At 47.5% G+C, this 22,204-nt stretch overlaps 1 protein-coding gene across 11 annotated transcripts in view; it reads right to left on the reverse strand.

The window, feature by feature from the left end:
* Positions 1 to 1,342: 1,342 nt before the first annotated feature.
* The window catches only part of tanc2b (tetratricopeptide repeat, ankyrin repeat and coiled-coil containing 2b), a 72,079-nt gene continuing 51,217 nt past the window's right edge, over positions 1,343 to 22,204 (reverse strand). For 7 of the 11 annotated variants that reach the window (XM_019865650.1, XM_019865645.1, XM_019865655.1 and 4 more), the window contains 22 exons: positions 17,658 to 17,789; positions 15,303 to 15,341; positions 14,085 to 14,363; positions 13,866 to 13,990; positions 12,538 to 12,769; positions 11,963 to 12,411; positions 11,514 to 11,681; positions 11,279 to 11,439; positions 10,540 to 10,648; positions 10,148 to 10,270; positions 9,625 to 9,861; positions 9,165 to 9,371; positions 8,459 to 8,552; positions 8,248 to 8,381; positions 8,055 to 8,178; positions 7,441 to 7,616; positions 7,233 to 7,365; positions 6,568 to 6,597; positions 4,670 to 4,761; positions 4,445 to 4,591; positions 4,256 to 4,356; positions 1,343 to 3,463 (listed from right to left, as the gene is read on the reverse strand). In XM_019865650.1, the coding sequence (XP_019721209.1) occupies positions 1,393 to 3,463; positions 4,256 to 4,356; positions 4,445 to 4,591; positions 4,670 to 4,761; positions 6,568 to 6,597; positions 7,233 to 7,365; positions 7,441 to 7,616; positions 8,055 to 8,178; positions 8,248 to 8,381; positions 8,459 to 8,552; positions 9,165 to 9,371; positions 9,625 to 9,861; positions 10,148 to 10,270; positions 10,540 to 10,648; positions 11,279 to 11,439; positions 11,514 to 11,681; positions 11,963 to 12,411; positions 12,538 to 12,769; positions 13,866 to 13,990; positions 14,085 to 14,363; positions 15,303 to 15,341; positions 17,658 to 17,789 (5,363 nt within the window). In that variant the 3' untranslated portion in view covers positions 1,343 to 1,392. The remainder of the gene's footprint in view (positions 3,464 to 4,255; positions 4,357 to 4,444; positions 4,592 to 4,669; positions 4,762 to 6,567; positions 6,598 to 7,232; positions 7,366 to 7,440; positions 7,617 to 8,054; positions 8,179 to 8,247; positions 8,382 to 8,458; positions 8,553 to 9,164; positions 9,372 to 9,624; positions 9,862 to 10,147; positions 10,271 to 10,539; positions 10,649 to 11,278; positions 11,440 to 11,513; positions 11,682 to 11,962; positions 12,412 to 12,537; positions 12,770 to 13,865; positions 13,991 to 14,084; positions 14,364 to 15,302; positions 15,342 to 17,657; positions 17,790 to 22,204) is intronic. The other 4 variants (XM_019865651.1, XM_019865649.1, XM_019865646.1 and 1 more) reach the window with 3 other exon arrangements.

A 22,204-nucleotide genomic window follows, 5' to 3' on the forward strand; every position in this document is an offset into this window, starting at 1 on the left:
TTTTGTGCAATAATAGCAGGAAAAGCACAGGTATTGAAACCTTTCCCTGGCCAAAGTGTGGGTGTTGAAACATTTTCTCTGCGGTGTTGCAATGAAACGTGAGGTTTGAACTTCACTGTGAAAGTGTTGAAACATTCGAAAGGATAAAACATCCAGCGAGTGTGGGTGTTGAATCTTTAACCGTGAAAAGTGACCAGGAAAAAAAAAAATTGATATTTTGAACCCTTTCACCAGGAAATAGTTTGGGTGTTTTAACACCCACACACCCTGTGGGTGCGACAAAAAGCGAGAATTGAAACCTTTCACCGGGAAAGTGTGGGGACACTGTTTCGAACAAAGCCGGATTATTGATTGTGGCTGTGCCGGATGCAAACAAATTTTCAACTGACCATTAGGCTGCACCTGTACAACTTGTGCTCGAAAGTCTTTACGTCCCTCTGAGTCTTAAAAAGATCGTCTGGTAAATCTCATCTCTGATACTGATGTGGCCGCTCGCATTCGACAATCAGACGAGAAAGAAATGGGGAAAAAAAAAATCATAAAGTGCACCTTTTCGCGGTTTGTTTTGGAAGGTCAAACAAACCGCCACGAAGGACGTGTGCATTTGCTTGCTTTTTATCCTGAAGTCTTGTGTGAGCCTCTGCAAAGGCAAACGTACATTAGTGGGTTTAATCCGCCGCCCCGGGCCTAATTTAACTGCTTTTTAAAAGTGGTGTTTACTCAAAAGGCGAAAGTCAGCCTGTATGCTTAGGTTTTTCTTTTGGCACATTCCCGCACTTCCCGGTCTTTGAAGAATACGTCAATACGTCGGCAAAGACCTAATGAACGAACCCAAGTTGCGGTAATGACGCACCACATGTGTATGATCACCCCCAAAAACGTGAGCTTATGTGAAGAATTTTAGCACGTCCGTCCCTCCTTGGACCAGCAGTGGGACACCAAGGCAGCGTGAACGGTTTACGATTCAAACAATGTTTCCTCTCACTTCTATGTACAATATATAACTTAATTATAAATATGGTCATTTCTTCTCTATTAGTACTTAAGTTGTTGAGCTGTTTTGTATTCTGCCGAGCAATGTACAGTATTGAACATGTAGTATTTTATTACATTGAATAGAGTCTACTAGCGACCGCGGTTAAGAGCGCACAAGATAAGAGTACCGGTCCGAGAAGATGTTCCTGTGCAGTTTTTGGAAGAAGCGCACTGGTCGTTGTCCAGAGCCTGGACTCAAGTCTGTGAGCATTACAGGATGGTCAAGTCATGGCGTTTCAGTCAGTCAAGTTCAAGTCCAAGACCTTAAGAGTGTGAGTAGCCCCTCTCGCACCAGTTCTACCAAGTCTTTTTTTTTTTCCTGTTGCTAAGAGTTTCTGTGCGTCGCGATCCGAGCCGTCACACGTTGGACTCCACAAACGGTCTCTTTGGTTTGATGGGTGAGGAGGGCCCTTGCGTGCGGGATTCTCGGGAGAGTTGGCGGTACATGTTGTCCTGGTAGGCCTGCGCTACAGGCAGAGTCCTGGCCACCTTCACGTCCGGGTAGGTGGGCACTTGGCTGACTCGCTCCAGGATGTCCCCGGTGCCGCGCGAGCCGTTGGCCAGCTTGCCCAGCGAGGGCGGCGGTGTCTGGGCGTAGTAGTCCTCCTCCAGGAGGTGGCCGTTCTGCGCGTTGTTGGTCTTGTTGTAATAGGCAATGTTTCCCAGCGAGGTGGGCGGGCTGTAGGTGGACCCCTGTTGGACCAGTTGGCCGGGCGAGGTGGGGCTGACTGCAGAGTCCATGGACGTCATGGCGCGGGACCGGGAGGGCTGGTGCAGGTACTGCTGAGTCCGCGCTGTCTTGTCTATGACGCCCATGAAAGGGGTGTTACGGGAGCGGGTGGGCTCGCCCTGATACAGACCCCCGCCACCCTGCGAGGGAGAGATGGGCGACATGTCGTCGCAAGGCCGCTCGTAGGTGGCCTGTAAGGGGATCTCCATTTGCTGGATGGAGGAGGATGGCCTGAAGCCCGGTGCCAGGTTTGAGCTGGAGCCGGTGGAGATGTTGTTACTGGAGGGGGAGAAACGAAGGCCTACGCTTTGCGAGTGGATGAGTGGCCTCGGGGTGGGCACGTGCGGCTTTATCTCGGTGGTGTTGGCACTGACGGGGCGTCTCACCATATGCGGGACCTCGGGGGAGCCCAGCTGGCAAGGCGGCACGGCATTGGCTCGGTCCAGCACGTGCTCAGAGACCGGGTAGTAGGCGGCGGACTGGCTGCGACTGATCTGAGGCGTCTGACTGTAACGGATGCCCGCCGGACCCCCGCTGCTGGCGCGGTAGGCAGAGGAGGGGCGCTGGGGTAGCTCGTCTTTCAACAGGCCCGACTCCATAACCCCTCCTCGGCCGCCGTGCTGACAGAGGGCGCCAGAGCTGAGGCTGGCTTGCACCTGCGACATAGAGCGCCCGTCCAGCGAGGGCTGGTACACCAGTCGGCTGTCCATATCCACCGAACCGCCCTGGTAACGGCTACCGATGGAATGACCCATCTGCCCCCCGTAGCCGCTGTTGCCCATCACGCTGCCGGGCTGGTTTGTGCGCACGATTTGGGCGATGGAGGGCTGCAGACGAAGGCCTTGGGCTTGGTGGTGCTGGGACGACAGCGAGGGCTGAGAGCTGAGCTGGAAGGAGCGCTGGCTGCTCATTTTGGACAGGGGTGATTTGGGCCGACCGGGGTGCTGCTCTGTCTGGTAGCGCACAGGCGAGCCCGACTGAGATCTGTACAGGCAAACGCTGTCCACTGGCGGACTGGCTCTGTACTGGGCAGCCCGGCGCAGAGGAGACGGCGGCGGGCTCTGGCGGTCCATCCCCTGCCCGCCGCCGCCCACGGGCGGCGGGCTGAAGCGGTAGGACGGCTGTTGCACCGGGGAGGTGTGCGGCGGGCTGTGTCGATAGTGAGAGTTGTGATGTGTCGGGGAGAGGGAGGGCGGTGTGGTCTGGTAAGACCCATGGGTAGGGGAGGACATGGAGGAGGAGGTGGGGTGGTACTCATAAGGCTGCCCCATCGGAGAACCTCCAGGTCGGTAGATCTGGTCTGCGTGTGTGGGGGACAGTGGAGGGCTCTGGATGATGGGGAGACTGGAGGGATTGCTGAGGGAATCCGGTGGGGGCAGACCCATGGACATGGCCTCAAGCTCCTGCTCGAGGTAGTCCTCATCCTCAAAGAGATCCTGGACAGGCTCCATGTCCTCCAGACGGGGCTCCGGGGGAGGCAGGAGAGGCATGGGGAGGGACAGGCACTCTTCGTCCTCTGGGGGAGGCGTCGGAGGCGGGGAGGGGGGAGGCTCCAGTTCCAGGTCTGGAGGCTGGAGCTCCCCCTGGCTCAGCTGGTGACACTCCTCCTCCACGCGTTGCAGCAGCCGCTGGATCTCTCGGTTGTTGGGGCACTGCTTCATGGCTTCGTTCAGGTCCTCTAAGGCTTCGGGAAACTGCCTGCAAGTGTCGTGGAATATTCGAAATAATTATTTGTCAAACTTCTTTCAGATGGATCGATTGGCTTTCAGTAATGCTGGAAAGAGTGACTTGGAAGAGTGGCTCCTATATGTGAAAATGACTTTCTCTTCAAAGATTGATTTCAGATCTCCTCGATAGCGGAACGAGTATTTTTTTTCCATTACACAAGTCACCCAGATAACAATGTAGTCCCGTGGTGTGAAATCGACAGACCGGGGGCCATTTGCAGCCCCCTGTCCATTGTTGAAAAGCCCACGGCATCTACAGTACTGATAATAATTTTTGTTATTCAAAAAAGGGGTGGGGTTAGGGTGGGTAGCATTAGAAGTGTACTGTTGAAAAAATGAAGAGATGTGAATCATGGGCATTACGATCACTACTACTACTATTACTACTCTTTTCTAGGTATGCAAAAAACACAAATAAATTTACAGCTAAAATAGAAACAGAATATTTCTTCATAGCACTGTGGAAAATAAACATAATTTGAGTTTTAGACCGCCACAAAACCTAAAAGAAAACCCTGAACTATTTGCCTTATCAACTTTGAAAGCCTTGATGTAGCAGTTTTTTGAAAATAACTAAATTATATAATTGCTTAATTTGTTTGACCATGTAAAGTTAAAAAAAAAATCAAACTGGCCCTTGCATCTTTCTATTTTATTTATTTTTTTATGTGGTCCTCTGAGGAAAAAAGTTTGGACACTCCTGATGGAAGCAACATTGGAGATTGACAACAAGCAGACTGGGGAGTCTCCTCGGCGTGCGTACCTGCTACTACGCTTAGCCCGGGCCCTGGCATAGTAGGCCTCGAAGGATTTCGGTTTCAGTTCAAGGGCCTTGGTAGCAAATTCCTCAGCCATCCCAAAGTCCTGGACGTAAGAAAGCAACACTCAACTCGGGGGCCGGTGGAAAAAACCACATTGATGTAAACAGTTTTCAGGATCGTCCCTGACTCACGTTCATTTTCCTGCGACATCGGGACAGGTTGAGGAAGAGCGAAACCTTGAGCTCCCTGAACGTCTTGAGGTCCTCGCTGAAGCCTTCGCGCGGGAACTTTTTGAGTGCGTACTGGTAGCGTTGTGCTGCCTCCTTCACCTTCCCCTTCTGTCGGGAAAGCCAAACAAATTCACAAGTACAGTGAATCCCTGTCTATCTATCGATATAAATAGTTTTATCACACACCTTGTAGAAGCCGTCGCCCTCCTCGATGAGTTTGCTGAGCAGGATGATCATGATGTCGGGTTTGGAGGTGGCCATTGCCCACGTGGCCGGACCTGCGTCACAGGGGAAGACGGGAAAGTGAGGATTGACAGCACTTTGGGAAAAATAAAGCAAGGAGTAGAAGGAAGAGAGGAAGGAAGTCAAAACGACACACGCACACAGACACATACAGACACAATCATCTGAATGAGAAATGCGGCGTACCCCACCAGACATTTTCTGGACCGTCTTGCACATTTAAGTGAAAACACAAAGTGTGATCTTGGATCGCTCTCACGTGTTACTGCAAACGTCTCAAAATAGGATCCAGTGGATCGGGGTGGGGTACGGAAACAATTATCATTTCAACGGGTGGTGGTGGGGAGGGGACTAAAAATGGTAGATGGAGGAGGAAAACAAGACAATCCACTGTCGAGAGAAGATTACGGCTTTGAAACTGGAAGCTATTGCTTTCTGCAACAGTGTCTCATGACAGAAATGATGAGGACCTGCTTCTCAAAGGGTTAGCCACCCCAAACATCATTCATATTTGATATAAACAGTGTCACCCGGAAAGTAGTCGCAGTGCTTCACCTTTTCCATATTTTGTTATGTGAAAGCCTCATGACAACATTAAGGACATTTTTTTCACCCTCAAAATTTGACACACAACGCCCCATAATGACAACATGACAAGACATAGTCTGAGAATTTTGTAAATGAAAAAAAAGGGAAATAACAGCAAGAACATACATGTCAAAGACCGAATACTTACTTTCATTAAAAAAATAAATAAATAAATAATGTGGTCATTATAGCGTGTCGTGTGTTGAATTTTGAGGGGAAAAATGGATTTTTTTTTCCATTATGGAATAACAGTGGTGGGCAAAGTTATCAAAATTCTCAGAGTATTTGTTGCATTCATTTATCAAATGTTCATGCATTCATATATCAAATGTTCCTACAATTTGTTAATTGAATTGTTATCTCATATATATATATATAATTGGTTGAATATTTTACACCTACAATATTAAAATATTCATCAAATGTTACTTTTATTTTAATGAATTCGATTACAAATATTTGGTTAATTTATTGTGATACAATTAAAAATATTTGGTGACTTGGCCATTTAAATTGATTTTATTCAACATTTTGTTAATTAATTACAAATTAATGGTAATGGATGGATCTAACCATAACTATTGTACATTTTTAAATGCATACTTTTATTTTATTTATTTTGTTTGCCATGTTTTTTTTTTTCCTAATATAGAATTGAACCGACCATCTGCCCATTTTACAATTTCACAATTATGCATTTGAGCCCGGGCCTCCTCTCACGTAACAAAATATGAAAAAAAGTAAGGTGCTGTGCATCCTTTCTGGATGCCCTGTTTTAAGTCAGGCTGAAGTCATTAGAAGTGTATCAGCAATCTGTGAGACACACACAAACAAACAAAACACCACAAAGGCACAACTGGGCGATAGGAAAACAAGGCGGCAGGAGGAGTCCCGCCGCTGGAGGTGAGGGGCGTCGAGTGACGTCAGGATGACTGAGCGCGACCTCGGTGCGCGGCAGCGGCGGGTACAATGTCGTGCATGCACTTCCTGCTAAAAAAAACAAACAAACACAAAACAACAACAACAAAACATCCACGCAGTCAGTGTCGCTCTGAGGCTTCTGTCATGCATCCATGCTGCCAGGAAGCGGCTCGGACCATCTACCTCAAAGCGTACACCTATTAGTCACTTTAGTTAGCTAAAGCTAAAAGCTGGCCCGCCGACGCTCGGGAGGAAACACAGACAACACAGAGAAAGGAGATAGAGCTGTCAAAATGCCTGCTGGGGTGGGAAGTCGACAGCCTTGGCTTTACCTCGGGGCCGACTGGGCAGTGTCTGACATCCTGGGACCGGAGAGAGAGGCGAGTCGGGGGAGGTGGCGGGGGGGTTTAAAGGGCAGGGGAGGAGGAAGAGTGTGGGAGTGTGGAAGAAGAAGAAGAAAAAGAGAGAGAAAGAGGCAATGGTGGTGGAGGAGTGAGAAAAGAAACACAAAAAAAAGCAGCAGTGAGAAGCAAAATAATGAAAAATAACCAAAGAAATACTGTACATCACAAGCGCTGTTCACGTCCTGCTTGCGGGGCAGAAGAACAGAAAATGCAACTGAGAGAAGGTTGACAAAAGTACATGCAGGAAAGAGAAAGTAAGACGACAATAAACACAAATAGCAGCAGCCGTGGTGGGAAGTGGGGATGACGTAAGACGACACTGCAAAAACTGGACAATCGGTTGGTCAATTCTTTTCTGTGGAATACATTGAGGGCACTCATGGTCTCGCCTTTTGACTGTTTTGAGCGGGAAAATGACCCATAATCTTGTTTCTTGATGAGGACAAGTGGCACATTTAAAATAAATGTCTTGCAATGTACTCCGGTGATGGTGTTGCAATGGGAGTGAGTGGTCTGCCATGCGCCTCATGCTCCGGTTGCAGCAGGCACATGAGTGGAGTGGCCACAAAGTGAGAAGATGTGCGTGCTCTCACCTATCTTGGCGCCTTTTTTCAGCAGGGCCACCACCACCGACGTGTTCCTGCAGCCCACTGCCCGGTCCAGAGGACGCATGCCGCTGTAGTCCACGTGCTCGATCATGGCGCCGTGGTCCACCAAGAACTGGACCTGAAGAAGATTATGTATGTGAATATGGAGTCTCGCTCGACATTTCGTGTGTGTCCCCGCGCTCGGTTCACCGACCACATCAGAGTCGCCGTAGAAGGCGGCCAGGTCGAGCGGCGTTCGGCCGTTTTTGTCGGCGTGGTCGGTGGCGGCTCCGCTTTCCACCAGGCATCGGACCACCGGCAGGTGACCCTTGAGACAACCCCAGCTGAGCGCCGTCAGACCCTCCTTGTCCGTCAGAGAAAGGGAAGCTCCTGGGAAGGAAGCGAGCACTGAGATGGTATTCTCCTCAAGTAAAATGTATTAAGGTTGGCATTTCGAAGTGATTTTATGCTCATTCGCGATTTAAAACACATTGCTTTCATCATATGTGGGTATACAATGAACCCATAATATGTGCGGCTCAGCATTCACAAATTCTCGGAACAATTTGGGAACCTATCCTCTGTAAAAATGCACCGTTGCACTGTTTAAAAATGTTGATTTGACGGCGTCAATTTCAGGAGTTCCATTTTGACAGTGTAGTGAAGTGGTGCTTGCCACCATCACGTGACACTTTTGTGCCAAAGACCTACGTTGAAGTGAGGTGAGGAGTTTCCTTTGGACAAAGGTAATGCTTTTCTGCTATACCCCCCGCCCCCAATTCACGAATGTTCTTCAGCTACACTGATGCGAGCGCAAACGGCACTGACCTTGCGAGAGCAAAAACTCCACCGTTCCCAAGTGTCCTTCCGAGGCGGCCATCATGAGCGGCGTGCGGCCCTGTTTGTCCGCCAAGTTGACGTCGGTTCCGTGTGTCAGGAGAAGGTCCACTATCTGACAAATAAATGTGATGATTACTTTACGATTAGTGTGACCGTCACTATCATTCTCGAAGATGCTGACCTGCCAGTGGCCCTGTCGGACGGCGCTGAACAGCGGCACGATGCCTCGCCGATTGGACTGGGCCACAGCGGCACCTTGCTCCAGCAGCAGGCGGCACACTTCCAGCTTGCCCCGACCCGAGGCTGCCGTCAGAGCTGGATGAGGAAGCGGAGGAGGAGCAATGTCATAGGACAGATACGCTCGACGGGATATGTGTGACGCCTGCACTTACCTGTCTCGCCCCAGAGCGAGTCAAAGTTGTTGATTTGTGCCCGCTCCACCTCCTCCTCGTCTTTCTCCGGCAAGTCCAGCAGGTAGGACACAATCTGATTCGAAATTTGGAAAAAAAAAAGGTTCAGAACTGACAAAAAAGTGTTGCCATAATACTAACTGATGTAAAGCTAAAAAACACTGAAATCATCTTTTCCTCCTGAAGTGAATGGAAATGCCATTTATCCGTTCCAGACCCCCATAACATGTTTCAAATAGGGAAAAAAATGGCACTATATAGTACTGCACGTTATAAAATCACACTGTATAAACAAAACAGTTTGTGCATTGTGATTTCATGCATTGATTCTGCAGCTAGTTCTGGTGTGTGCTTTGGCCAGCAAGGAGCAATACAAGGTGGTCACAACTGCTCACTACAACTGCAGCAATATTAGTCATTTTTGTTTCTTCGCAGAGGCTAAAGAATATGTGACTATCGTCATTTATCTTTCTACATGTGTCGCTGCAATGTTTGTGTTTAGATATCTGTTGCATGACCAGTTAAAACACCGCAACATCGATGCTCATTTTGTTAGCCGGTCCACAGCATTTTGTTTTAAGTGTTAGCATTCAGCTAGCCAAGTTATGTGGTCTCATTATATGTATTCATTTAATTTAATTTGTTGGCAAGCCCATAAAATATGCCTCAGGAGTCTCTGCGGTTGTACCTCGGTGTAGCCCATACTGGCGGCAGCGACGAGGGCCTGCTGGACGGCGTGGCTTTTGGTGAAGGTGGCCTGCTGCTGGGTCTGCGGCGAGTGCTGCGCCGACCCGCCGCTCCAGTCGCACTGGATGAGGAACTTTACCACCTCCATGTGGCCCCGGAGGGCGGCGTGCACCAGCGCGCACTGCCCGTTCCTGTCCAGGTGGTCCACCTGGAGGCACATCAGACCGTTGGTGAGTGCTCATGAAATTTAAAGCCTGTCATTGTCTATGACTTTGTCAAATAAAACTTTTAAATTGATGGAAGAAGTTAAAACTTGTAGCTGTGTCTCTTTCGTTTGACAAGTATTCCCCGCATGGTGCCGTCTGCTTTTTCACAATTTTATTGCTCGAGTTCAAGTCTCTTGAATACCTAGTCCAAAAATTGGCTTCGGTCTGACTCAAGTAAAAGCCTGTAACACGCACCTTGGCTCTCATGCGGCACAACGCCGTCACGATGGCCATGTGACCCCCGGCGGCGGCATAGCCAAGAGGCGTCAGGCCACTCTCGGAGGGTGCGTCGGTATAGGCGCCGAATTCCAGCAGCAGGGCCACCATGTCCATGTAGCCCAGGTGGGCGTGGACGCACAGCACGGGAGCATTGTTGAGCACCTCCGTACGGTAGTTGACGTTGGCCCCGCCCAGCATCAGCAACCGACTCACCTGCAAACACACACACACATGCATCAACCTGATATGAGTGACAGGTTAGCCTTTAGTGGTGCAACAAATGTGCTGGGCTGAAAAATAAATAAAATGAAAACAAATGATTTATTAATATACTGTATTGTAAAATTAATGGCCCATGACATATTCGATTTTTTAATCTAAATTAAATATATTGAATCATTCATCTCTGAATTATTATAAAAAAACGACGACACACACACACACTTTAAATTTAAATAAATCCAAATCGTTTGTGGTGAACTCAAGCATAGGTGCTCACCTTGATGTTGGGCGTGTAGAGGTTCCTCAGTGACGAGAGAGCTGCCGACAGGCCCTCCGTGCTGTAGGACACCCATAGGCCTTGCAAGATGGACGAGGACACGCCCACTTTCTTACTGAGACCCTTGAACAGATAGCATACTCCAGCTGGAAATTTTGTGTGTTTCAAAATATATGCACACAAGAAAACGCAAAGGAATGTTACAGCTGCAGTTGCTTTTTAAGGTGCCGTCGGCGTACTAGAAGAACAATGTACGTCCATTGCTGTGACTTTGGTGAACATCAAATCACATCGTATGAACAATCGATGCAGGAATCCCGATTATTTCAAAGGTTCAGAGACTTTTTCTTGGAATTGGATGAGTGTTTGTGAACGTGGAGGCCAGCCAATACCTTGAAGATATGTGCTTTGAGGATGTGGTGGCCCAGCTCGATTGTCTGCTGCCGGTTCAGCTTGTTCTCTTGCCTCGAGAACCAGAAGGCCAGCAGGGTGTGGCCGCTCCTGTGAACGCACAGCCAGAACAAACTTTGAGCCGCTTGAGTCATGAAAATGCTTATTTGCAGGTGGGATTTATAGCATGACAACCTTCCTAAGGGGGAAAAAAAAAAAATCCTAACCTTGATGGTGACTAATGAGATGCATCTATTTATGCCTGACTGAGTAATGTAGCATTGGAGGTACATTTCTGGATGGATGAATCACAGACTATTTTTGGGCTTTAACCGCATTGCGTTGGTCATCAGAAATGTTGACTATCAATTAATAATTCAGGGTCGGGCACATATGGGTACGACAGACACAAACATGTTCTTTTTGTTGTAAATTGTAAAGTGTTGACTTTTAATTTTAGATGGGAATATCATTTTATCACCCTTTTAAAATAATGGCCAAAGTCCTATTTCGATTCTGGAATGAAATTATTCATAAATATAATAAGCAGTTGGGGTTCAGGTTTTTGTGAATTAGGAAGGTGACAATATTTAATCTTTTTTTTTTTAGCCCCGATCTCACAGATATACGCAAGAAACACATTCCAAATGAAAGCCAGTGTGTGTGTACTCCCCCCCCTCCCCAATAAATTGGTGATTCCCGCATTAAAGCAACAACTACAACAAAACAATCTAATCTGACCTGGGATCACACAGGAACTTGGTCTTCTCGCCTTCCTCGCGCCATATTAACCACTCCCGGAAGGACGGGTGGACAAACATGCGGGTGCCGTCCCGCCTCTTCACCAGGAAGACGGACAGGTTGTCCACACGCTGCTGGAAGTCCTCCCAGTCCAGCGTACCCTGGATGAGCACCACGGTTAGCACATAGCTTCGCCGTTTAACATCTCGTGTCAAGAATGTGGATCGGGTCGGACCTGCAGCGAGCCGGCGTTGATGGCTTGGTAGATTTGCTCGTCGGTGAGCGGGTGCAGCGAGGCCACAGCCACGTTGAGCAGAGGCAGCGCCCGCTCAAACGACGACTGCGTGGGGAAGCGCATGTTGCACTGCAGCAGGTACACCTCGGCCAGGTTGACCGGAACCACCTGAAGAAGCAAAGAAGAATCAGGTTGGAAACTTTGGAAGGGCGAGAATGGTTCTGTTGGAATCCCTGCTCTGTATTAAATATTGAAATTACGGAATAAAAAAATCACGAGATATGTTCCGCAGCTGAATCAGTCCCCTGTATTAAATATAAAACGCATTGAACGTCAGCAAAACTGAGCCATCGGCTGATTTTTGTTGTTTGTTTTTTTTTTTTTTTTGTTGCCTGCCCATCACACAACAAAAAGTTGTTTTTGTTTTGTTTTTGCGTGGGGGGTGTCACCTTGTAGCTGGAGCTCTTGAGGACCAGGTAGCCCTTCTCAATAAGGTCAAAGGTGAGCTTGAGGTACAGGTAGGAGCCCTGACTGAGGGCCTTGAGGTGTCCGCTGAGTTTGCCGAAGGTGGTGTTGTCCATCTTGCCGTTGAGCGAGATGTTGTTCTGGATCTCCAGGCTACTGTGAATGCGGTGCAGGATGTAACCCTGCAGGTCCTGATCGATGGCGTCGTTCTCCTCGAGGCCATCCAGCGAGATGCGGTGGAACGGCAGCGGGTTGGTGATCTCTTGCAAGGTGGTCCGCACCGTGACGACCAGCTTGAGCCAGGGGGGGAACTTGTGGATGGTCTTGCAGAGGAAGGAGACAATGGTGTCGCCGTAGTCGGGCTTGTGGAACTCGGCTTCGTTCAGGCCATCGATGAGGACGATCAGGTCCTCCTCTGAGTTGATCTTCCTCTCTGGAGAGTAAAAAAAAAAAAATGTCATCGATACATATAATATACCTGTATATATATAAAATGTGTGAATGCACTTGAAAGCCCATTGATCCAAAAATTCAAAAAGGTGACAAATCCAAACGTTACCTTTGTAGAGAGCATCCAAGGGTTCGAGTACGCCCCTCCTGAAGGATGCCAAGGGGTCCTGGACGCAGGAGCGCAGGCTCAGCACGCTCTGCAGGTGTGGCTCGCGCAACATCTGCTCCCGGTAGGCCGCCAGGTGAGGCGAGCGGCACAGCAGCGCCGCCACGTTGTGCACAAATTCGGGCACCAGGCAAGTGTAGGCATTGTCCGCTTGGCAGTAATGGTATGCCACCACCTGCAGGGGCCGACAGAGGAAGGGGGGGTGGGGGGGGAACAGGAAGTTGACACTGCCGTTCCATTTTGCTTTTCAGATATTAATAATTCATTACTTTCGTCTGCAGAGAGACCGTGTCCATTAAAAAAGAAAATCTCCGTCCATTGTACAATGAGAAACAAGGGGGAGGGTGTAAAAGGAGAAGAAAAAAAAAAAAAAAGAGTTGGAGGGTGAAAAAGTGAGTGAGCTCAATTATTAATATGCAGACTTTACAAGATCTAATAGCAGGGTTGGGAAGTGACATTCTGCATGGATTAATGTTTCATAAGACTCCCTGGCTAAGTTGTTTCTTTCTTTTTTAAATACACATCCATAATGCACGTGCCGTGGCGGGGGATCGGGTGTCCTCACACGGTGTACAGTCCACGTGGGACGCGCAACACGACTCGCACGATTATGAGGGAATATTTGAAAATTTCATTTGATCGAGAACATGGATGTAGTCAAGCAATTTATTTGTCGATGCACAAACCCTGAAAAAAATCCAAACCGCAAAAGAACTGTTTCATTTGGAAAATTGTCCCTTTTTTGCGTGTGAACTTTTCATTTTGTTGTTGAAATGAGAATAGTTAACCATTTCATTAGTTGATGCACCTCGTTCCCCGCACACATCCACAAAAAAAAAAGTCAAAAACAAAAGGGTGGATACAGTTTTGTTTTTTTCTTTTGCATTAAAATTTGAATTTTACAGAGGAAATGGTCTGCTTTTATCATTATATTTATTGACGCACCTCCTTTGCACCACAACCACCTTTAAAAAAAAAAGGCCAAACTCAAGTTGTGTCTACTGATTATTTTTTGTAAATTGTGTCATTATATATTTAAATTTTTATTTTGTCGAGGACATGCTCCTTTTTAACTATTGTATCTGCTGCTGAACCCCCTTTCAGCAAAAAAAAAAAAAAAAAAGGCCAAACTTAAGTTATGTCTACTGATTATTTTTTGTAAATTGTGTCATTATATATTCAATTTTTATTTGGTCGAGGACATGCTCCTTTTTAACTATTTTATCTGCTGCCACACCCCCTTTTCTGGGGAAAAAAAAAAGGCTATGTACCTGAGAGGCAAGTCTCCTCATGGACTCCTCCTGGCGCCGCCTCATCTCAGGGGTCCCAGGACAGCTGCCTCCCCCCAGCGTGCCATGCGTGGGCTGTGGCTGGCTGAGAGGGAGCCCCTCGCCATCTGGACATGCAACCACAGACATTCCCAATCAAAATATCGTATTTCAAAACGTTTTTTGTTGTTGTTTGAAATATCATATTTGAAAGAACTTTACGTTTAGGCGAGGCCTGCGGGCTGTCAGAGGCGATCTGTCGCATGCGCGTGCCATGGCAGCTGAGCGCCACCAGGCGAGAGACGATGGCCGTCTTGCCAAAGCCGATGTTGCCAACGACCACCACGCCTCGGCTGCTGCCGGGATGATTGAGGTGACCGTCGATCTCCCGGAAGAGCCACTCGCGGCCAGTGAACACGGAGTCCACCGTGATGGACGGCACTTCAAAAAGCAGCGGTTTCAGGGTGATGTCTTGGGGCCGGTACGGCGCAAAACGTACTGCTGGGTCAGAAAAGACGAAGAAGTTTCACTTGGTGGAGAAAAGCATTTCATTGATGAATTAAGTTGCAAACAACAATGACAACGAGGTCTAAGGCAAGGTCTAATCTTGGTTTGGCATTCGGCAGCTTTGTGCCGTCCTTGAATGGAAATTTCTATGCAAGGGAACCTTTTGACCTGGAGGTGGAATCACAGTATGCCATTTTCTCATGCACTTCAAACCCTTACTGTTGAATGGTGGATCATATATTGAGAGTTGTCAGGTGAAAAACGAAATATATTAAGAGCGTGTATTTTGCGCGTTGGCATTTTTTCCCCCTGATTTTAAATGGCATTTTTGTCATACATCTGGTTAGATGTCAAATTAGGGTTTCAAAGTAAAGCTTGACGCAAAAGTGTTTCAAGAATCAGTGAGGACTTCATAATTGTAGTTCCACATTAAGGATTCAAGTTTCAGTAGACAACACTGGGATCGATTGTGATATTTTGTCAGCCCCTTTCATCACACATTCCTGGCGATTAGACAAAAATGCGGAACCTCAAGAACATTTCACACAGACCCAGGCAGCACTGTTACTTCACGCTGCCCTATTCTGACACTAGGGGGAGTTGCTAGATTACATTTGTGACGGGTCAGTATCGGTGACAATGTGGGACACAAATAATGGGATGTGATGGGACATAAAGGTGACCTTAAGGGACACTAAGGGACAAAACAGGAAATGATGAGACATAATTGGGGACATTGTGGGACACTATGGAATAAAATGGGACATGCAAGGGGATAACAATGGACACTACTGTGCAAAATAGGACATATTGGGACATAATGGGGCATTATGACACACAACCTTGGATATTATGGGACGCTATGGAACAAAATGTAATACAATGGGACATAATAGGGGACATTATGGGACACAGACACACAATGTTACTCACGTGACTGCGACTGCCAGGCATGGGAGTTGTTTGCGGAACCTGAGGCAAAGCAAAGAGGACACAAAGCGTGTTAAGGGGGGGAGGAGGGGGGGGGTGTCAAGTGAAGGTGGGAAAAAAAAAAAAAAACCCAAGAAGAAGCAGCAGACTATTTAGTGCTGTGGAATGTCAACATTCCGCGTCTGTACATTTGGGGAGGGGAAAAAAAAAATTCCATCGGTTGCGATTTGTTATGACTCAACAAAGGTGGGGAAAGTGATTGTCGGGTGTTAGACTTCACATTCCTGTTCCATTCCTCTGCAATTTCTTTCATACAGGAGCTGTCCCGCCTTTGACACTATCCCTATGAAGCTGGCAAATGGACCTTTCCATCAGTTCGTCACATGACTGAGTCGACCAATTCTGACTTCCTGCGTCACAGTTGCGAACGCACCTCATTACTGAAAACCTGACCAAAAACAAAGAAAGCTGCTCTACAAAACACCATTTAGGTGAGTCAACATTATGACGTTACGACAACCGTAGCATATTAGAAACCTGCCAGAACAGATTAGTGCTCAGTATTACAAATCATTGAGAAAATCGGCATTGATTAGGAGGCATATAAAGTTTGTTCCCCCCCCGTGAATCATGGTGAAGCATCGCAGTCTTATGTAACAGCGGTAACTGAATTCATGAGCGAATGGAAGGTGTCAAGTTTATACCCTTTTCGAAAACCGAAAAAGCAATTGACGAGGAAAGTCGAGATCAACACGACGGGCCAAATCTGTTGAGAAAAATTACATTTGGTGTGAAACACCTACACAAGAATAAGCCGAGAAAATGAGAGCTCGTGTTTTAGGGGTTAAACATGTTTTGCTAGGTTTGTTCTTCACAACTCCTCTAAGCGCGCCTTTCCGGACCTGGTTTTGTGGTTTCGAGGTTTTGAACCGGCGGAAGAGGTGTGTCTGTACATGATGCAGCATTTATGCGCAGTGTTTGGCAAGGTTTCTAAAGTACATTAGTGTGTCCTTTGCAAATGGCTCATTGCTAAAGAGCCCCAGCTAAGGTGCGATAATGAGCCCATATTTCCTCTTGATCGTTTTCCTTGAGCCGCAGACAGTTGCTCTGCTGCTCTTTGTCTCTAAAGTGCTGCTCGTAAAGTTTCCAGGAATCCTCAGAAAAAGGAAGAAAGCCCCGCACTTGTGCTGATGCAAGGGCCCTCTGTTTGGGTGAAAGACAGAACGTGACGCAACAAAAAAAACCTACATTCTGCGCAACTGTTTTAAGTGTGGCTAATCCAATTAAACTCGGGGAGCCTCAAAGTGTCCGCTTCACGGCAAGAGTCAGGGCTTCAAACTGAGGTGAAGGTTTGAACTTGGGGATCATGCAAACATTGGGTTTCCAAATTAAGCCCGTGTTAAGGATTATGGTTTCAAATTAGGGCTTTAAATCAGTTTTAGTGTTTCCACCCGGGGTAAGGCTGTCAAATTAGGCTTACAAACCCGGGAGAGGGTTTCAAACTAAGGTTAGAGGTTCAAGACTAGGCTCCAGTTTTGCAAAATTTGCTACTCCGCGGCATTAGCTACTCCAGGAAAAGACGGCGGCCATGTTGTCAATGAGGCCGCGGGGAATTGTTTACGGAAAGATGGATGCTTCATCGGTCATCAAACACTTCCCAAACGCACCTTTTGCCACCCTAGGGTGACATTGAGCAACACTGCCCACCTCCTCCGCATCCTCCTTCGCCTGCAACCACGGAAAGCTCGGTGGCCAGACGGCCGCCAGACGGCCGCCAGACGTTTGAATTATTCACCAGGTGACAATGACTCACGGTGGCTGAGCGGTCTCGAGCAGGAGGAAGAGGCAAGGATGGAAGAGGAGGACGTGAGGAAATGATGAAGGAAGAAAGAGAATGTTGCAAGAAAGGCTGGTGAAGAAGGCAGGGAGGGAAGAGGAGGATGTCATAAAGGTAGAGGAAGGGTGCAGAGAAAGAAGAGATGGATGAAAGGAAGGAACCAAGGAGTGCAAGATAAAAAGGGAAGGAAGTAAGAGGAGGATGAAAAGAAGATGGAGAAGCAAGAGAACAGTCCAGGGAAGTGAGAGGTGAATGCAAGGAAGGAAGATGGAGACTGAAGAACAAAAGATGCAAGGAAGGAAGAAGCGGTGCCAAGGTAAGGTAGAGGTGAACATAAGGAAGGAGGACACAAGGAAGAAAGGGGAAGGGTGCTGGGGCCATGACGGGAATGGTCAGTCATTGCAGCCATGGAGGTCTCAACCTCAACTTTCAAAATGGCTGCCTGAAAGGTCGTTAAGTCCCGCCTTCCTGCATGTCAGTCTGTGTGCGTGCGTGTGTGCTGTGAGCTGGCACGCACTGACCTCTGAGGTCCTGCCCTGAGCGGCCAGGCCCGCAGGTGGTGCTCTGTCTGGGCATGCGCAGCGAGGTGCGCAAGGGGGTGTGCCTCTGCTCGTCAAGGTAGGCCAGGTCCTCCAGGTGGGCCGAGCTGGTGGCTGTATGAAAGGGGGGGTTGGGGGTGGAGTTATTGTCACAATCAAGTACGAAAGAAAATACACGCAGCACAATATTAAGTGCACACTGTTGTTGTTGCACAACAATTGCCTTTCCAAAAAGTAATAATGCTCAGATTTATAGCAGAACCGGCAATGCACAAGCGATCATAACAATAAAACACAATTTATTTTGGTTCATTTTCCTTAATTTCTCGGTAAATAATTCATGAATCTGGAAGATAACATTTACTCTTGGCTCGGAAGAACGTCTGTGCCCGACCGAGTGCCGCTCTAGTGTAACGTGCTGTTGCATGCAGACCTGGTTGTCATGTTTTTATTCGCTATATGAGAAGCTCATAAGATTATAAACAGCTCTCAGTATGAGTTGCCGACCACCACAAGCTACCACCACAAAAACAAACATTAAAGCTGCCTGCAGCAATGAAGTACAAAGCACAACAAAATAACCTCAAAAAAGGCACTTCTAAACATCACGGTCGACTTCCTAATTGAAATGGATGGAAGCGGTGATGACTGGGCCCCGGCACCACCATTTTCATGGCAAATCCTCCAAAATGATCATCAAACTTTGACACCATTCTCCACCCACGTGACACGTCGTAGGCAAGAGCCTCGGCAAATTAGAGTCGCCCATCTGTCTGGGACTCTTCTTCCAATTGCGGCTCATTTGGGCAAATTCCCTAGTAAGAGTTGGAATCTGCGCAAAATGGCTCCTTCAAAACAAAATGGCCGACTTCCTGTTCAGTTTGGAGCTTGGGTCCTTGAGGCTTTTTCGCGAGTCCTGTTATACTTGGATGTAAGCGCCTGCAAAAAGTGAAGACTTTTCGGGCATGTCTCCCCGGTGCTTAGGTACAGAAAACTATTTTGAGAACGATTATTTCATTTTTTCGAGATCCTTGAAGGCTACTAGTGTGTAACATGCCCACTAAATAGGAGCCTTGTAGTGTTAGCTGTGGGGCCCGGCCGGTATTGATTGTTTTGCAGATTACGATATTTGGCAGAATAAAGTTTGGATGATCAGTTAATTGGTCCGTTTTTGGGATGTCACTGACTATTTGTCAACTGTGGGCTCGTGAAGCCCCTTGAGATCTTTTTTTTTTTTTTTTTTTTAATTAATACACATAAACTTGACTTCAAAATTACACAATGAATAAAACAAATTCTTTTTTGGTTCCTTAACACTTACAAAAATGAAGATATGCTTTACAGGCAGAGCGTTTGACTGTTCATACGTCATATTTTGTCTTGTAGTGTCTGATAAACTTTACAACAGAGTGAGAAGGAAGCAGATTTTTAGAATGTTAGAATGTCATTAGCGTTGCGTTCTGCTGTGATGTGTAAAAAAAAAAAAAATGGTGGCAAAATATTTAGGCTGATTTTAAAAGCGTGAATATCAGCCTATCCAATTCGTATTGCCACACAGTATGACTTGCTGACCACCGGTTGGAAGGCCTAATCACATTCCACAGTTAGGTCGGCCTAAAGTGGCACTAGCAAGCAGAAAACTCAACATTAGTCAGACAGAATCATTCGACTATGCCAGTGCTAGTCCTCCTACTAGTGCGTTGACCTATCTTACTTGTGAGGACAAAGAGCGAACTAGTACATAGGCCCTAAGATGTATTTCAGGGATATCGAATACACCATCAGCTTTCTATGCAGGCTGTGATAATGTTAAGTGGCCAGTAAGTGCGCATGGGAAAAGCGCTTGCAACAAGATGGACTCCAGAAGCGTTCCCCCGCCAGAGGAAGCCTCGGCGGATGCGATCGCCCGCCCTGTAGAATTCCCTCCTCTCGCCGTCTGTCACTCGGCAGATCTCTCAGGATTAATTAGCCACACAGATGAATGTCTTATTCATGAAGCCCGGCGTTGGCTGCTGATTGTTTCGTGGCCAATATGCAATGAGATTAGATCGGCGCGGACGTGATAGACCTTCACAGCCCAAGCCCGCGTCGTGACAAACGAGGGCACAAACGATTCCTGATAACGAACATCAGCAGGGATGAAGGGAGGCCGGCAAAAGAAAGGAGAAGGAGACCACCACCGGGTTTTTAACTGAATAGATGGATTAGTGTTGTACAAGCAAGGAGATAATTTCTTGAAGAAAAAAAAAACTATCCAAGTGAAAGCTGTTGTGCGTGCCGATCCACTTCAGATAAAATCTAATCTAATCTAACATCTCCATGCGACAGCTATCCAGTCGTTATCGTTGTACTCACACAACAACAACTCAGCAGACTGACAATTAAAGGCCATTTGGAGTTCAAATTACTTCACAAACAGATCAGATGTTCACTTCCAAGTTCCCCCACTGCCAAAAGCGAACCGGACCTAAATCTCCATATCATTTTGAGAGGTTGAGACCACCCCTTCTGTGACATCAACCGACGAGGAGCCTGACAGGCAGACACTAACTCGGAATTATTTACATAGTCGACATTATCATGAACGCCATTAGTTGGATGCTTTGAAAGGCTCTACCTGGCCAGTGCTTGCTATTTTAACACCACTAATCATTATTTGCGGTCCAAATAGCACTGAGACTCAGTTCCCCATTCCTGAAAGTATTTTTCTTTAATGTTGGTGGTCCTTATCACCATATTCCAATTGTGAATAAAGCACGTTTTATACCATCATAATAGCATGTTAGCATGTCCTGGTAATTCTGCAAGCGCATCCCACCTACCACCAACCCTAGAGGAAGACACAGCAACAGCAGCCCCTCTGCCCTGACCTGGTTCTTCCTCTCGTTCCAAGTGTCATCAGGCTTCTGCTGACGAATCAAGTGTACTTCTAAGGGCCAAAGAATGAGCTGCACGGGCTTCCCAAAGTGGAAGTTAAATGGCAAATGAGGACATTGAAAGGCACGCCCTGGAGGGGTTGGAGCGTGTCGAGGGGGGGGTCTATAACTTAGTCTCTGAGAGGAGCAAGAGGAGACATTAATCTGCTGCTAAGCCAAAGGAGGAATGACTCAGGGCCACTGAGCTGAAAAGGCTCCATTTTCTCAATTTTCAATGTGAGGACTCCAATCTGTGTGCTCATCTTGTCTATCTGCAATGCAGCAGTCTGTTCGCATCACGTCCGCCGCTGCTGTGCCAACGGGATAAGTCTGCGCGGAGGCACATTGGCGGGAGGAAAAAGAGGAAGCAAAGGTGGTGGGAAGGAAAGAAGAGGAAAAGATGTTTAAACCGGTGGAAAGAAGGTTAAGCAGGTACGTAGAAATAAGATTTGAATAGGAAGGGGGCGGGGGGACTCTTTAAACCTGTTAAAGGAAAGGAAAATGTTAGGAGGGAAAGAGGAGAAAAAAATTTAAATTAGAGTGAAAGGAAAGAATGCTATGAAGTAAACATGGAAAAAAAAAACATGAGGGGAAAACTAACTGGTGGAAGCAGGTAGCTCCGCCGGTGGGTTGGAAAGGGGGATATTAGAAAGGAAAAACGAAACCAGTAAGGTGGAAGAAAACGGCTTGAAGGAAGCAAGGAAGGAAGCAAGGAAGGAAGCGAGGGTGGACAGGAAGAGAAAAGCAGGAGTGAAGGAAGGAGAAAGAAAGGAAAAGAGAAGACCACTGTAAGTGGAGAAGGAAGGAAAGAAGAAAGGCAGGAAGGAAGGAAGAAAAAGCAAGGAAAGAAAGAGCGTGATTGGCACATTGTTTGACAACGTGATAATATAATTACGCCTGGAAGTCAATAATGGCGGCTGCAAGCTTGCCCCGTCTACCACGAGGACTTCGCGTGCTGAGTAATGGAAGTGAGGCATTTATTGGAGGATGGAGAACGGCTTTCCTCCTCCTGATGGGAAAGCGCTGCTGCTGTGCCCGCATGAGGTAACGGATGAGCCACCGCCTCACTTCCTGCCCCCCCCTACCTCGCACATGAAAGCGTGGCTTCCTCACTCGGGGGGATAGAAGCCGTTAACGCCCGAGGCTTTTGATGTACCGCCGCCCACGCAAAAGCGCCCAATGGGAAGCCGGCCGGCGTCATGATGGCTCTTTACCGTGGGGAAAAGCGAGAAGGAGGAATGATGGAATTGTGCCATTTCAGGCTTTCCCGGTCTTCCCATCATGAATCTTTTAAAGTGCTTGACGAAGGCGACCCGCGTCATCATGCGCTCAATGCTAACATACTGCAACACCAGCAAGTACGAGCAGGAAACCAACATTTCCAAACTCCTACCGTGGCTTCACACAGCCAACCCAAGCTTGAAAACCCGCCCCTTATCTCCAAACCCCAATTTGAATTCTGATTATGAAAGTTCCTCACGAAGGCAAAAGGCAAGCAGGAAAAGAAAGGAGCAAAGAGGTTGGGTGCTGAAATATGTCACTGCTGCGAGTGTTTTCAAAAGCTGAGCAAGCATATTTCTGTGAGGGAGGGAGGCAGGGAGGGAGGGAGGGGGG

This window comes from Hippocampus comes, unplaced genomic scaffold (assembly GCF_001891065.2).
Source record: "Hippocampus comes isolate QL1 unplaced genomic scaffold, H_comes_QL1_v1.1 scaffold58, whole genome shotgun sequence".
Lineage (NCBI taxonomy): Eukaryota > Metazoa > Chordata > Actinopteri > Syngnathiformes > Syngnathidae > Hippocampus > Hippocampus comes.